Here is a 17501-nt window from a genome sequence, read left to right as displayed (position 1 = left end):
CTTCTTATTATTTTTTTTTAATTTTCATTATTTGTTATTTCAAATCCTTCTTTTTTTTGGTTCCTTTTATCTAAAGGAGTAAAGAATATAGAAAAATTGCCAGATTTCGGTTTCGAAAACTTTTTTTTTCTTGATTAGCTTATTTGTAGCTTTTTTTTCTTTAAAATAGCTTATTTGTAGTTTCTCCTATTAATTATAGTTTCTAATGACTGATAAAGATGGGGAAGTGTAACAAAGTTGTCACAAACTGGATATTTATCATTTACACGCAGTGTGAACTACTGTGTCATTCTTACATGCTTGAAACTAAGTTGGGATGTCAATCTTGAAAAAAAAAACATAACACAAATTACTAGACGACCGGCACATATGCAATAGTGTAGTTTCTACTTTATACACACCTATAAATAGTTTAAAGCTCATTGGCGATGTCCTTCTGGAAGAAGAACCACTTTATGGAAGGGCACAGTCCTTTGAGGTAAAGACCCATCTTCTTCGTCATCATCAAATTCCAACACATAGCTGTTCCAATCACCGCCAGAAAGTAATCAAACAGGGCATAAACTATTACTATATTAGGGAGAAAAGCAACACAAAATATAAAGGATAGAAAAGGTATGTTATTTGCATAATTAAAATAAGGAAAATAGTTTAGAAATTTCTTTAATACCCTTTTATACCGACTAAAATTTAAAATTTCCTATATTACTAAAAATTTATTCTTAACATAAAATTATTTTATGTTAGAAAAAACTTTTATTTAAATTTAAAGAAAATAAAATAAAAAATATGAATTTCCCATTCCTATATGTTCATTAAACAAAACAAAGGGGTAGAAAGTAAAAACAAATCGTGATGTAACTTTTTCTATGGTTAAAATAAATAATATTTACAACAAAGCAATCATTCCGTGAAGCCTTAATAAAGTATATACTTACTCCTCGGTTTTCCTCTGCATAGTTACGAAATGTTGAAGAATAACCCAGAACATGTGAAATAATATTTGTCAGTATGAAATCTCAGTCATAAAAGTTAAACTAACTCGCAGGGATTAACAGGCTATAAAATAATGAAAGGGAATCAGGAAATAATCTCCCTATACTGAAGAAAATGAGAGAATTATTACTCTGCGAGGGCCTTGAACAACTGTTGCTTTATAAAGTGCAGTAGTTCCTGGATAGACCGCCAAAACATGTTTTCCAGGAGGGAAATCTGGAGCACTAGAAGGATCATTACTCTTGGGGAAAGCAATGATATTTCCCATGGGAAGCTTGTACTGTCTGAATGCAGAAAAAGAAACAAATGAACTAAACATGCCAATCAAAGGGAGTAACAATTTCATACACGTGGAAAGAACGAAACTCCCAAGTAAGTTTAAGGTGGCACTTCCAGAAAAGGAAGCACGTGACATAACTTTAGGTAATTACTAAACATGTCAAATGTCATAATATGGTACGTTACCTTTGGCCACTGCTTTCTTCGTCATCACCAGGTTCCTCATCTAGTACTTCGAATCTGTAAAACAAATCACAAACATCAAATAAAATAATGAAAAGGGGAACTAAAGAATTATGTCAAAATGAAGACTATTCCTTCAGTTACTGATTACCAATCATACACAAGAAGCACTACTATTAACAATTTTTTTCCTTTTGTGAAAAAAATAACCGTATTCAAAAGTCGCAACAGGTTTATTAAGTCCTAAAGAAAAGCTTGTCATTAAGTACTAGGAAATGAGGTTAAGTCAAACTCATTCTTACAAAAACAATCTGTAAGGTGAAATTTGTCACTATTTATAAATTACCAATTTGTAAGGTGAAATTTGTCACTATTTAAAATTGTAAATTGGCCTTATCAAAGTGGGATATCCAATATACAACCCTTATGCCAAGGCATGAGCATCTCATCCGTGAGACTAGATTATTTGTGAGTTGGATGGTGGTGGTGTGGTTGGATGGTGATGAAGGCTCAGATGGTTGAGAGTAAAGTTCATATTATGTCCAAAGGAGGAAGTCCACGAGAGAACAAGGGGAACATGGGGTATAGGTCAAGTTAGCCACTTCACAGAAAGGAGGCAATCATGTGGCCGTTATTGGGAGAGGAAGAGGGGAAACGGCGGAAGTCATGAATTCTCCCAGTAAAGCTCAGGCAATCAACTGCAACAGAGGAGCCACATTTTGCAAATTATCAAATGAGAAAATGCACGACAAAATTAGGAAAGGATTGTGGTTCAGGTGTGATGAGAAATTTAGACCTAACCATGTATGTAGGAATAAGAAATTACACATGTTGTTAGTAACTAAGGAAGACTTATCAAGTTATGATGAATTATTGAATTGCAAAGGAGACACGAAGAAAGATGTTGAACAAGATACAGCTTTGCAACTATCCATGTTTACTATGGCAGGACTTACCACCAAGTCCTAGAAGGGTGGGGCAAGATTGGAGATGTGGAGTTATAATCTTGTTAGATTTTGGGACATCTCAAAATTTCATCTCTCAAGAAGTTGTGTATATATGTGGGTTATAGGCTGAAGAGACCCGTCCTTATGTGGTGGAGGTAGGAGATGGTCACAACATACATTGTCAAGAAAAATGCACAGGATTAATTTTGGAGTTACAAGGGTTGAACATTCAACAAGAATTCTTTTTGATTTGGAAAGAGTTGATGTGATTTTAGGATAAGAATGGCTGGTCCGTTTAGGAGAGGTTAAGGCTAATTTTGGGAAACTAAAATTGACCATTGGAAGGGGTGAGTCACTCCGAATGGTTATAGGAGATGCCGAATTATCTACCACATTAACATCACTGAAAAAATTGCTAATGAAAATACGGAAAGAAGATATAGGGTGTTTGGTAGACCTAGAAAGGAATAACATAATAACCTATAGAGGTGGCTCGCATGTTAGATATAAATACCACGTTATTTCAAGATTTAATAGGATTACATCCTAGCAAGACATAGGATCATGCTATCCATTTAAAAGATGGAGCTTCGATCCCGAATCTAAGGTCGTACAAATACTCACATCATCAAAAATATCAGATTGAAAAGTTGGTTTATGACATGTTTAAAGCAAGAATCATTAGACCTAGTATTAGACCCTTTTCTAGCCCTATGATTCTGGTAAGATAAAGATGGTGGGTGGCGATTATGGGTGGAATATAGGGTAGGGTCCTCAACAAGACAATTGTTCCAAAAAATCTCCCATGCCTGTCATAGGTGAATTATTGGATGGATCGGGCAGGAGCTACCATTTTCTCTAAATTGAACTTGAAATCAGGTTATCATCAAATCTTAATGAAGGAAAACAACACTGAGAAACGAATTTTATGCCATTACAAATTTTTAGTAATGTCATTTTGGTTGACTAATGCCCCAACCACTTTTCAGTCATTAATGAATGATATTCTTCGGCCTTTCTTGAGGAAAAGTATGTGTTAGTTTTTTTGGATGATATTTTAGTTTATAGTGGCACCACAGAACTATATGTCCAACATTTGACACAAGTGCTCTCAATGATTAAAGAGAATAAGTTAGTCAATAAAAAGAAATGCAGTTTTGGTCAGCCTAATTTGGATTATTTGGGTCATATCATATCCGGTCAAGGAGTATCTGCTGACCAAAAGAAAGTGGAGGCAGTGTGAAAGTGGCTTACTCCAAAAGACACAACAACTTTAATAGGATTCTTAGGTCACGTTGTGCAGTGATATGGCAAGATTGCTAAACTCTTAACGTAGTTATTAAAAAAAGGTGGTTTAGTTGGACGACAGAAGCTCAAGAGGCTTTTGACACATTTAAAGGGGTTATTTCTCAGCTTCCTATTCTAGCAGTGCCAGATTTCTCCAAACCTTTTGTGGTGCAGACAGATGCCTCTAGCAAAGGATTGAGGGTTGTTTAGTTACAAGAGGGCAGGCCTTTAGCTTTTGGAGTCAAGCTTTATCTGAAAAAGTGTAAAATAAATCAATGTACGAAAGGGGGTTAATGGTCGGTCCAAGCTGTACACAAATGGAAACACTATCTTATGGATCATCATTTCACAACAGATCAACGAAACCTTAATTTTTTTACTAAGAAGAGATTTTTTACACAAATATTTCAAGTACGCTTCGATACTTGCTGGGTTTATTGTCCCAAGAAGGAGAACGAAGTAGTTGATGCTTTGTCCAGGAAAGTGGTATGCACTACCGTATCTATTGTGTCGGGAGGATTGGGAATTGGAGGTTCAAAAGGATGACAAATTGCATGCATTAAAGCAAGATTTGGTTGTGGATCCTAAGGCTCATGCTAACTATGAATTAAAAAAGGGAAGATTATAGGTTTAATTAATATTTTAGTCCGTATATTGAAGGTAAATATTCAATTATTTCTCAATATTTTGTTTTTCGGACTAAATTGAGTCTCAATTTTGTTTACAATCGCAACATATTCTTTCAGTCAGATTGACATTAACACGTTTGGTGTCACGTGTCAGTAACCTAAATTATTTTTTTTTATCTTTTTTTTTTATTTTTTTTTTTAGTTTCTTTTTTCATCCCTTCAACTCCATCTTCTTCATTCCCACACCACTAGAATAGGAAAGCCACTACCAACTCCTCCGGTTATGACGGCAGAAAGTACCTCATGCACCTGCACGCACATCCTCTTCATCATGCATCTCAGGCGAATGTTGCCCACATGCAGTCTTCCAACACGAACAGACACCACCCAACCATAGTTGGGTTTGTCGTCCTTTTTTACATCCCATTCCAGCACCTATTGTCCTTTCCATGCAGTTTGTTGTTTGGCTCTACTTTTTCTCTTTGTAGAGTTCCCATTTTACCCATCATTTCTGGTTGAAAAAAAGTTTATTACAAAAAATTATTTGTCTTGAAAATATCAATTTGTTGTTGAAGAGGAAAGAGGAGGAGCAAGGAGATGGTGGTGTAGGGGAGGAGGTGGAGGAAGGAAATGGAGGGGTAGTGTGGGGGGAGGGAGAGGAAGGAGATGAAGGATGAAAAATAAAACCCATAAAAAATAAAAAGAAAACTAAAAATTTGTAAACAACAACTCTCTACTCTTGAGAAAAAACTTGATTCACCTCTTGTGTTGTTATACATTCATACAATACACAATACAATTTATAGACTTACATTTCCTTACTGTTGTACTCAAAACAGTTATAAACAATTAACTCATTAACTACCTAGACTCCAACTGCTAGTGCATTAACTACCCACAACGGCTCATTACCTACAACGGCTAATTAATTACCCACAACGGTTAATACATTTAAGTTTATTAAAAAATCCAACAAAATTTAGGATACTGACCTGACACCCACCAAACAACGTTAACACCAATTTAACAGAATGGCCAATATTGTGCAATTTTAAACAAAATTGGAACCAAAATTGAGACTCAATTGAGACAAAGAAAAAAACAATGAAAAGCAATTAAATATTTGCCTTCATTATAGGGACCAAAATACTAATCAAACCAAGATTATATTACAACAGCAAAATTGTTTTGCCATGGCACCATCCGAGAATTCCTACAATTATGATGGAATTGCATAAGTCTTGGACAGAGGAAGACATAGTGGTATTTTCAAACATTTTAAAGGATTTCAGATGTTCTATATTGCGAAGGGATGAGGAAAGGTATTAAGGCTTTTGTAATGTAGTGTGAAGTTTGCTAATGAAATAAAGTGAGACTTTCACTCTGGCAAGATTGCCAGAACCATTTCCAGTTCCAGTGCAGGTTTGGTCCAATATTTCCATGGATTTTATCGTTGCTTTACCTAAGGTTAAAGCCAATGACATGAATTTTGTTGTGATAAATCGTACTAGTAAATATATTCATTTGTTTGCTTTGTCACACCCGTATATAGTAGCTAAGTTGGCACAATTATTTGCAAGAGAAATTCTTAAACTTCATGGTTTTCCTTTGTATATAGGTTTGAATTGGGACCAAGTTTCTCTCGGTCAGTTTTGTAAAGAAGTACTTAGCAGGACTAAACTAAAGTATAGCACAACCTGTCATCCTTAATTTGATGGTCAAACAAAAGTAGTTTACCATTGCATTGAGATGTATTTGTGTTGCATGACAAGCTCTCATCCTAAACAATGGCCCAACTAGTTACCATGGGCAAAGTTTTGGTTTAATACAAATTAGCACGCCTCTTCTACAATGACTCCTTTTAAAGCTCTTTATGGCCGAGACCCTCTTTTAATTTTGAAAGGTGTTAAGTGGACTTTAAGCCTAACAAAATCTCACAAAACCGACTTGTCAGGTAAGGTTTACACCCACATATATACTGTAAACTCGCCTTATCTCTAGTCGATGTGGGACTTCCAATACCCCTCCCCCTTCACACTAAGGCATATACATCTCCAGCGTGGGACTAAACATTAATAAGTGGAACAATAGACCTCACAACACAACAAATTTCACTAGGATAGGCTCTAACTCATGGCTCAGATACTATGTTAAGAAGTGGAATTTAAGCCTAACACAACCTCACAAAACCGATTTGTAAGGTGAGGTTTGACCCACATACTACTATAAACTCGCCTTATCTCAAATTGATGTGAGACTTCCAACAAAAGGAACAACTATCCCTTCCCGCGTGAAAGTATGAACTAGTCACATGTGGAACAAGATGCAATTTTAAAGGAATTAAAGGCTAACTTATGCGAAGCACATGATGATAATTGTGTTCAAGCTAATAAACACAAACTTGAGGTGGTTTACCAAGCAGGCGATTGGGTTTTTCTGATAATTCAGTCGTATTGCTCCAAATCGCTACCCAGTAACTTAAGGAAAAACTACATACTCAATTTTATAGCCCTTATCATATTGTAGAATGCATCGATCAAGTTGCTTTTAAACTACATCTTCCACAATCGTATTCATTTGGTGATTCATTTGTCTTTGCTTAAGCCAGTAGTATTTATAGGATAATGAATGTGCATGTTAGGAGAAAGTTGGTTAAGAATTAGTTGGTTGGTTAGTAGGTTGGGGAAGAGAGACTTTCGGGTGTGGAAGTCTATATATAGTTAAGGAAGGAATGTCTCAGATTAGGTTTTGAGCATTCTTAGTAGTGAGTTGACAGGATTTGTCCTGTGTAGGAAGGGAACATTGTCCCTGGAAGATTATACTTGTACTTTGGTTGTTTTTTCCAATAAAAGACACGAGTTATTTTTGCATCTGAGAGAAGAGACAGACCTTGTTCTATGTTCAGGACTTAGAAATCAGGTTTCCTCTAACAAGGAACCTATCAAGTACAATCTCCAAATCCTTATCAACCGTAAACTAAGAAATTATTGGACATACAAATTAATTTGTGTGGTTAGTTAGAAGTTCTTCTTAAATGGTATCAGCTTCCAGAGATAAAAAGTAGTAGGGAATGGGCTACTTCCATTTACACAGAATTTCCATATTTTCACCTTGAGGACAAGATGACTACTCTTCATGGACAGGGTATTGATAGGTTTGTTATTGTATGTAAGAGAAGGAATAATATTTTTTTGTGGGAGGAGTGGGGAAGGGAAAAAATTTGTAATTGGAGTGTGGAGAGTAGGATTCTCTAGAATAACCTCACTAGATAACAGAATTGTAATTCTTTCAGCCTGTGTTCTATTCCTAATGTAGTACGAATTGGAGTGTGTTTTCTTGTTATGAATACTTCTATTGAATAGACTATGATATCACATTAGAAAGTGAGTTTAAACTTAACTCATCCTCATAAAACCAGCTTGTAAAATTAGATTTGTTTCTTCTTATGTATTGTAAATTGACCTTATCTCTAGTAATTAGAAAGTCAGTTTAAACTTAACTCATCCTCAAAAAACTAACTTGTAAGGTGAAATTTGTTTCTACTTATACATTTTAAATAGACCTTATCTCTTGTGAAATCTCCAACACTACTAAGTTAGCACAGGCTAAATATACACCATTAGAACTCAACACAATTTAATACCCTGCATTTAGTTATAATGTCTTTTGGGCATGAATGTGGTAAAATGGTATTACACCCTAAATCCCATCTTTTGAAAAATTACTGCCTGTACGTTCTGTACTACACCTATATGCTTGGTATATAAAAAATTACACATACAGTCTACACAAACCTTACGTGAAGATACAAAAAACAATAATGTTAGTATAATAAGCAAAACCATAGAGGAGGTGAGTAACTACCGCAAATTTATATACAACTGAAATAAGAAAATTGCAAAATTAATACTATACTTACTCCTTTGATTCCTTGTCAAAATGAATCACTTTAACGACAAACCATTCATCCTTGTCAGCATTTCGTGGGGTGACCCTAGCTGCTACCTGACAAGAAATTAACTTAAAGGAATAGAACTCTAAATGCTTTAGAAAATTGTTTCCAGAAAACATTCTTCATCATAAACAAGGAGTTGTGTCTATGAAAATGTTATTACAAGTTATGCATAACATTGTGAGAGGTTCTGATAATAGATTTCACTAAAAAAATAATAACAGAATTAAAACTGTGAACAGCTTAATGAACTGACTATAACTGAATTTCTAACAGCTGTAAGCTTTGAACACACAAACTTATCAAAAGTATAACTGACATGGATAAGAACATTGTCAATAAATTTCAATGGAACATTTGATTTGTATTCATCAAACTTCAGCGCAAATGCATACCTGTTCTCCTTTAAGACTGGCACAAGCTTCAAGATGATGTCGCATAGTAGCAGTTAGTCTTGAAATATCTGACTCAGTCTTTACTCGCTTCCTTTTCGGCTCATTACCTTCTGTAACACGAATACACTCAGGAGCTAGACTAGGTAAACAGAAACTAGCATCTCAAGGAAATCATAATAATAATAAAGTTTAAGGAAATTATTTGCTTCAACCACAATACTCCATAAACGCTTCCACATATTTGTTCGTATTTTGATTCATATGTTTGCATAGCCTTGCTTTATCAACTGAATGTAGTACAAAATCATTACCATATTGTTGGGGAGCAATGCATCACCGTGTATTAGCTGGGGATAACAAAAGCATGCTAAAGCACTCTTGCTAATGAGCTATAAGTTTCGCTAATCTGCACCTCCAAATCATGATTTTCATAGATATACTCGGCACTTATTTCCATTCTACTTCCACCATATCGGCAGAAAAGGAACGAATTTAAAAATATATATAAGTTGATTGATACACAATTTTCAGTTTTACTTAGTTACACGTTAGCATGCCCTCCCTCCCCCTTTCTCTTCATGTAGCAGGACTATACAGGACTGACCAACATTGCAGCAGAGATGAGTATCCAAAGAGTAGACTTTACCTTTTCCTGGAAAAGAAAAAAAAAGGAGGGAAAGAAAAAATCTTAAAACAACCAAAAATTTACAACATCAAATGAATTAAAATTTGGCATCTAGTTGTCACAAAATTGTGAGACATTCTTTTCTCCCCCTTTTCTTATTTTATTTACTTCCTACATTCCTTCCCTTGAAAAAGCATATATCTAATGCATTAGACCCTTGCTTGGGTTGTATAATTTTAGTTAATCATACCTAGACTCTCTGGTACATAACACAAATAAAAAGAAAATACTAAAAAAAGAGCAACATACTAAAAAGGTTCTACGTTGACAGTATTTATTTTGTGAACGAATTCTAAATGTCCAAGCCCAAGTACAGAGGTGATAATATTTCAAGTGAAAGATGAATATGAATTCTAAATGTATAAGCTTAAATACAGATATGATAATGTTTCAAATGAAAGAACATATTTGTCACAAATTGAGGCAAACCTATTCTTCTTCGTGTTTGACCCTGTGGACCCGTAGGCAGTATTCCATCAATTTGGCTTAACATTAAGTTGGAAATACTGCATCCAAAATCAATACAAGAATCATATGCAATAGGATGCCAAATCTGGACAGTATATCAAGTGACTCTAATATCAAAATGCATAGCTTAAAGATTTTCAGCATAAATGAAAATAAAATGTTTCTGAGCTACGGACAGATTAAAAATACCTTGCTTCACTTTCCGAAAGATCTTTTGCTTGAGTGTACAGCACTTTAAGCCTTGCCAATGAGGTATCCCCAGGCTTCTCAACTACTTCAGGAGCTGTATCGAAGTTACAATAAAATATCAACAACAAAATAAAAAGATATTATAGCAGAATACAAGAATAAACATCAAATTATGATTCTCAGAACTGGAAACAAGTTGAGCCATTCCAGTCGAGCAAGTACAAAGAGTCTTTGCCTTGTCAAATTAGAGTCATTCTAAGTAATTGTTCCCAGTGACTGACTGACTCAAATCTTAAAATTTCAAGTTTCACATTCAAAGCATGGAAACTAAAGCAAAGGAAATTAAATTTCAACTAATAATGTTTAGTCTGTCATTCCTTAAAATCACTGAAGTCAGAAAGCTTCATGAAGAAACAAACCAAAATCATAAGTTGGTTGTTTGAAAAAGATAAATGGAAGTATTTGTATCATCTCTCACACGTTCACCCACTCAAGTGCCGTTGTCCTTGAAATGTGCATAATGAACTAGACCTCCTACATTGTGCTAAAATTCAATTTGTTATTAGAATCGGGGAGACAAAATTAAATTGTAGAATGGGGAAGGATTTTATACCACATGAACCAAAACAAATGTGTTGGTGAAGACATGAATGATTTTACCAAGTGGAATAAAGGTTTTGTTGCTATTACTATTAATATATACTTTTCTTCAATAATCAATATTTATTTAACATGCTTATTTCCCATGTATTAAATGTTTGCATTTGTTGCTATCTTACTATTATTGGATCAAATTTGTCCTTCGTAGTTGCTTTTATGAGTTAATTCATGCAAAATCTATGTCGATCACTGTAATGTTGTCATTTGTATTCAAAGATATCTTAAAAAAGCTCCAAGACAAGGACTACTTTATGAGGATAAACGAAATACCCAAGTTTTTGGATATTGTGTTTTTCTTTTTGGAAATATAGTCTCGTGGAAAAGTAAAAGGTAGAATGTTGTTTCACGATCATCTACTAAAGCCGTGTATAGACCAATGGCATTCCAGACATGTGAACTTATATGGGTTAACCAATTCCTACAAGAATTAGGTTTTTGATACATTCAGCCAATGAAGATGTTTCTAATAATCAAGCTACTCTCCACATTGCTTCTAATATTGTATTCCATGAGAGGACCAAACACATTGAAATTGATTATCCTTTATTCAAGAAAAATTGTTGTCCAAAGAAATTTGCACTAATTTTGTCGAACCAAATGACCAACTTCTAGATGTATTAACAAAATCTTTGAGAGGTCCTCGAGTTGAATTTATTTGTTCCAAGCTTGGCACATACAATTTGTATGCTCCAGCTTGAGGGGTAGTGTTAGAATAAATAGTCTTAAATATGACTTATTGTATTGTGTGTTGGACCTAGTACCTAGGAGCATGCTTTAGACCTAGATCCTAGGAGCATCTTCTAGAGTTTTCTTCTTTTCTCTCGCCCATTGTATCTAATGTATGTCAAACTACTATAAATATGAAAACCTAAGAGGAGAGAACTCACTCTGTCAAATTCACTCTAAATCTTCCTTACTTTAATCTCAAGTCAAATTTGTCATTGAAACCTACATTTAAACCTCTTAAAGCTACAAAAGTTGCACCTCAACCTACAGCTCAACATGTACTTGAAGCCTACATCTAATGAGGTGGAAAATTTTGGTTTCTTCAAGGAGAGAAAAGGTCATTCTAAAACATATCCATATCCAAGAATCCAACCTACCACCATTACATGAGGTAACTATTTCTAATCCTATAAATATTTGTAATTCTAATATACTAAAATTTAGAAGCACAAGTAGACCAAAACCCAGATCTTCCCATTGCCCTCAAAAAGGGAACAAGAACATGCACCCAACAAACCAAACAACCACTTTACCATATATCAAACTTCCTGTCGCTTGAAAAATTTTCCCTTATACACAACCTTTCTCACAAACCAAAACTCCATAACCACACCTTCCTTTATATCTAAAGCATTATCTAATAGGAAATGGAACCAAGCCATGGATGTGGAAAAGGAAGTGTCAAATAAGAACAAGATATGGTAACTTGTCACTTTACAAACTAAAAAAAATAGTGGGGTATAAGCAGGTAGATACTATGGAAGACCATCGAGAGGACATCATATTGGAGAATCAACTATTAAACCTTACTCCTTTGGAGAATCAACTATTAAACCTTACTCCTTATATGGAAGAGGAAGGATGTCAGCAAACCTTACTCCTTTGGAGAATCAACTATTAAACCTTCCTTGACCACTCTCTTGCTCTTGTATACACAAGATGTATAGGATAGTTTTTCTTTTTGTAAAAAGAAAAAGAGAAACATATAGATTGGTGGGCCTATATTGGGCATTAATTAAGGGGATCACACTTTATTCATCAAACATTCAATTTCAATGAGGTAACAATATTGTTGGTGTATATTGATGATATTATAGTAACTACGGATGAGAAAAGGGAGCAACTAATATTGAGTTAATGCCTTGCCACGGAATTTGAGATTAAGACATCATGAAGACTGAAACATTTTTTTGGGAATTGAAGTGACTCCTTCCGAAAAAAGAAATCTTCATATCTCAACAAAAGTATGTCATTGACTTGCTTAAAGAAACACGGAAGACAACTTGCAAACCAACAAGTACTCTAATTGATCAAAACATGAAGTTAGGAAGTATAGGGGAGGATATCGCAGGGGTTAGTCTAGTAAGCCAATTTATGCACCAACCAAAGGATGCTCATTTACAAGTTGCTCTTATAATTGTTTAGTATTTAAAAGGGACTCCATGAGGGATTTTGTTTAAACATAACAAAAGTGTACGTCTTGAAGCATATAAACTATGTAATGGATAGGAGATCAAGTACTGGATATTGTATATTCCTTGGTAGAAAACCTAGTGACTTGGAGGAGCCAAAATCGAAATATAGTAGCCATATCAACTCAAATGCTAAAACAGCATTTCAAGTAATGGCCCAATGAATATATAAACTTCTAAGACTAAAATTATATTCGAAGATCTGAAGGTAAAGTGGGATGAACCTATGAGGTTATATTGTGATAATAAATTTGCGATTAGTATAGCTTACAACCAAATGCAGCATGACAAAAATAAACATATTAGAGTGGATAGACACTTTATCAAGGATAAGTTAGACAATGGCTTGATTAACACCCAATATGTTTTCACTAAAAATCAAATTGCAAACATACTCACCAAAAGGCTGGACTGCATTAACTTTGAAAGAATTATATCCAAGCTACAAATGGAGAACACTTACTCACCAACATGAGGGGGTGTGTCAAAACCATGTTGCTCATTATGTATTTTAGGAGGTTTTTGATATTATCCTTGCTATATTTTTAATCTTTATTACAGGCGTATCTTGCTATTACAACTAGGATATGTTTTCAAAAACAATCTCATAATTATAGAGAATTGTTTCCTTAGAATTAGCTCTCTATATTTTCTAAAATAAACATTAGAGTCATGTATTTATATGTCCAAATTATTATAATATATAAGAAATATATTATTCATTCTAAATTGTGAGTTTCCTTAATTCAATAAGTTTTCCAATAACTCTTTCAAAATTAATCAAATCGACATTTCCATCTCAATTTGGATATTTGATAGATTATCCAATTAAGTATAGGCAGTTCACAATAGAAAGCAAACACGGAAAACATGAGAAATATGCATATTAAATAATATTGAGTATTGAAGACCAAAATATATCGACAACTATAGCAACAAAAGCCTTATTCCACATTTTGACAATATGGATTACACAACATTATTAAGCTCAAGTTAAAAACCAAATTATCATATACACTATTCACCATAAGATCCCTTTTAACAATTATCTTTAGGATAGGTTTTTGTCTAACCCTTTCCCTTTTTACAAAGGACTAGAAACTATGCAATCTACTCATCTTACTCATACCTCTTTGGCTTTCACAAGTTATGACTTTATTCATTAACCAAATAAAATGAAAAATCATTGCCTTTCAAATATACAAAGAATTTATGTTGAAAAAGGGTACCTAAATGTATTCAAATATATGGGTGAATTAAAGCCTTTCTATTAAAATGACCAACTCTTGTAAAGTTTCAACATTTGAAATTCAGATAAATAGAAAGTAAAATATACCTAGTTACTACACATTAGCTATGCCATTTTATGAGATTATTGGCATACTAAGTAAAGATCTTTGAATATAAAAAAAAAATGTTATGATTCATGGAAAATGACTCATGTATAAAGAAATGGTTTGCAAGTTAATCCCTTGTGCCATCAGCACAAAGTTAAAGCATGTAACTTCTATAAACTTGACTTGTAGAGTTAACTTGTAAACTTTCAAGTTTACTTAATAAAAAAAAATTATTCATAAACTTATTTCATAGCATATAGGCTTCACAAAATACTTCAACACATCAATAATTCAACTTTACAATAAAACAAACTAGCAAAACAACAACAAAGTGTACAGTAAATTAGTACTGAAAGAGATCAGACAACTAAACAACCAAATTATATGAAAATTCATGAAAGAAAAAAAAAACTTATTAAATAGAAAACATATTAAAAAGGAGTTAATTTCATCAAATCTTTGAGTCAAGGAAAAGCCCTATCATACATATTGGGGTCAATGAGGACAAAAGTTAAAGTTGATTTGAAATACATAGACTCGCTTTTTTACTTCTGCATTTATGCCTGGACTAACCAAAATAAGAATTTGACATATAGCTTGATGACTTGGGTCCAACATAGGCCCAATCAAAGACCCAATCACTAGAAGCATGCTAAGGAAGATACAAGAGGACATGGATCTTCAAGGGCCTGATGGCTTCAAATGTTATTTTCTTGGGCCAAGGAGGATATCAAGATATGATGGGCTTGTCTTAGATCATTAGAGTAGATTTCAATTGGGCCAATTGTTTAGGCCATGCTTTCTAAAATAAGTTGTAAAGCACATTTCACCTAGCTTTACAATTGGGTCAATTTAAGCCCAATTACAAAGACTAGGCCAAGAGTAGCATCTAGAATAAGCCATGTTTTGCACATTAAGCACATGTGGTAAACAAGGGAGGCATGACTGAGACACATGGCATTTGATCCACATGTCATGGATCTTAGATCTAGATCTAGATGCACATTTTGCACATGTTTAGCTACATTTGCATGCCATTTCACGTCTCATTTGAATTCCACTTAAGAGCTTACTCTCTATTATAAATGAGAGTCTCCACACCTTGTAAATTACTCTTGATTGAATGCAAAGTTATGTTGTTAAGATCACCCTACAAACCTTGCCTTTGGAAAGTCACCCTTAGCTAGAGATTTCTCTTAGAATTCTCCTCTAGCCTTCGTCCTCTAAGTTGGCTGAGCCTCTTAGAGTTTTCTTCACCCACCATTCAATTCTACACCATCCAAGCTTCCTTAACCACTTGCTTTCGCGCCTACTCATCCATGGATACTCCTTCTTCCATCAATCACGTCCAAGGAGCTTTATCAGAGCTTGTCGATTAAAAATCACAAAATCGTAGGAGTTAAGTTGAGATTGACAACCATAGTTGCAACGTTTCATAAAATAAGCCAAGAAATGGGCAGGCACAATGAGATAAAACATTATAAAACTTTTAATTTATTGCTGAACTCTAACTTGGCTAAAATGTTCCACTTTTCACAGGCTTAAGAGCATGACATATTTCATTTCAAGTTTGAACGTGGATATTAGTAATCAACAACAATAACCAAGCCTTGTCCCATTGCCACAACTTGATGTCTGTTAGAGGTTATATTGATGATCAATCAATGTTATTTTAGGGCAAAGTATATTTTAAACGTTTCTCGTAATATTTTCTCTACTTGACTCAAACCAGAGTTGGCATGGCCATTAAGTTGCCGTAGAGATCCCATCCAAACTCAGATGCAAATCCAGGTCATGAAACTGAAACCTGGATTCTGCTCAGCCATCTGAGATCCAGCCCAAACTGAGGTCTGTATACAACCTCGAGAAGACCAAGACGTTGGTGCTCAACACCACTCAACCCTGCAATCCTCATACTGTTATGGATACCCAACGTTCCTACCAAATATTCTCACTACTATACACGTACATTGTGACGAAAGTCGAAACTAACTTACACATGGAAGTGCCTTTAAAGCACATTAAAAGCAGTGTCCCACTTGAAATTCAGATTGTCATAACAAATATTTCCTTGTGTATTTTTCTGTGCTTTTAAAGAGTCTAACTTCCATTTTTTCACACAAGCACTTCTATTGATGTTCATAACATTTGCCACAACCATATTACACTACGCAAGCAAGTTTATCACACCATTTTCTCTCATAGACTTTCCCGTCCAATATATCTTAATACAAATCAACAGAAGCAAATCAATTTTTTTTATGTACGAAATACAAACAATCACGTTAGTATCTATGTTCGTGAAATTCAAAATCTAAAAGCAATTTAAACAAAAAATCTCAATCCAAAAAACAACATAAAACAAGGGCATTTTTTAGGGCAATAAAATTTGTAACTCCACAAAAGAAACAGCCAACACACTGAAAACAGTTTTTTTTTTATAGTTTTATTTTAAGTTCAATTTATCCAAAACTAAAATGGATAAAAATAAATAAAACAGAAGAAAGAAAACCCTGATTTACAAACGCACATAAACATTAAGAACCTCAAGGGTAAAAAAAAAGGACAAAGATGCAATACTGAAAAAACAAAAATCAGGTAAGAAAAAGTATTGAATAAGAGATAACTGACTCGTTTGAAGCTTCTTGTGGAGCTTGTTGATTTCTGAGAGAATCTCCTCCTGTTCTTTCCTTACCCGGTCGAGCTCCTTCGAGTTCTCCAATAGCGAGACAACGTCCGGAGATGACATCGTTTTGATCGTGCTGCACAAAACCAGATTATTCCAACGATTCTGCTCTCCCGACCTTGCTGTCCAATTAAATCGAAAATCGAGAGTTGGAATTTCTAATACTATATTTTTTCAGCAAAATTTAAAAAGTGGAATGTTTTGCTTTTGGCTTCCGTTCTGTTATATATTTTTATTTCATTTTATTTTTGAAAAAAAAAAAATACTTGAGCTTGTGGATACTATAAGATAATTGGAAATTTTTGGCACCCGAGTCATCTTCTCCCACATGATAAGCTAATTTTGGGATATAATATATCTCCAATTTAAAAAACACTGCATCTCCAACTACTAAAATGGTTTTAGAAAAAGGAAAAATAAAAGGTTTCGTTTTATATTATACTTCAACATTGTTTACTTCTGTTTCTACTTTTTATATTTGGTTAAAAACATTTTATGGTAAAAAGAAATTAAAATAAAATTGATATGCATTATTTTCTAGTGAAAATGACACTCCATGTCTCTCTTTATATCATTAAAGGAAAAAAATAATACTAATAATGAGTAATTT

General features: G+C 34.0%; 1 protein-coding gene across 5 annotated transcripts; it reads right to left on the bottom strand.

Annotated features, from left to right (window-relative positions):
* Window positions 1-237: 237 nt before the first annotated feature.
* Window positions 238-17147, bottom strand: LOC114163149 (SAGA-associated factor 29 homolog B-like). 5 transcript variants are annotated; one of them, XM_028047285.1, is made up of 10 exons: window positions 16837-17143; window positions 10011-10104; window positions 9783-9859; window positions 9462-9464; window positions 8669-8778; window positions 8241-8341; window positions 1462-1515; window positions 1127-1280; window positions 939-952; window positions 238-522 (listed from the first exon to the last, which is right to left on the bottom strand). In XM_028047285.1, the coding sequence occupies exons 1-10, from the start codon at window positions 16952-16954 to the stop codon at window positions 420-422; spliced, it is 828 nt and encodes a 275-aa protein (XP_027903086.1). In that variant the 5' UTR covers window positions 16955-17143; the 3' UTR covers window positions 238-419. The 5 variants fall into 5 exon arrangements, with proteins under 5 accessions (XP_027903086.1, XP_027903079.1, XP_027903101.1 ...); XM_028047278.1 differs by lacking the exon at window positions 9462-9464 and adding an exon at window positions 9315-9320 and having other exon boundaries at window positions 16837-17137; XM_028047300.1 differs by having other exon boundaries at window positions 8241-8326; window positions 16837-17135.
* Window positions 17148-17501: the final 354 nt, after the last annotated feature.

This window comes from Vigna unguiculata, chromosome 1 (assembly GCF_004118075.2).
Source record: "Vigna unguiculata cultivar IT97K-499-35 chromosome 1, ASM411807v1, whole genome shotgun sequence".
NCBI lineage: Eukaryota > Viridiplantae > Streptophyta > Magnoliopsida > Fabales > Fabaceae > Vigna > Vigna unguiculata.
This window is presented reverse-complemented; position numbering and strand designations above follow the sequence as displayed.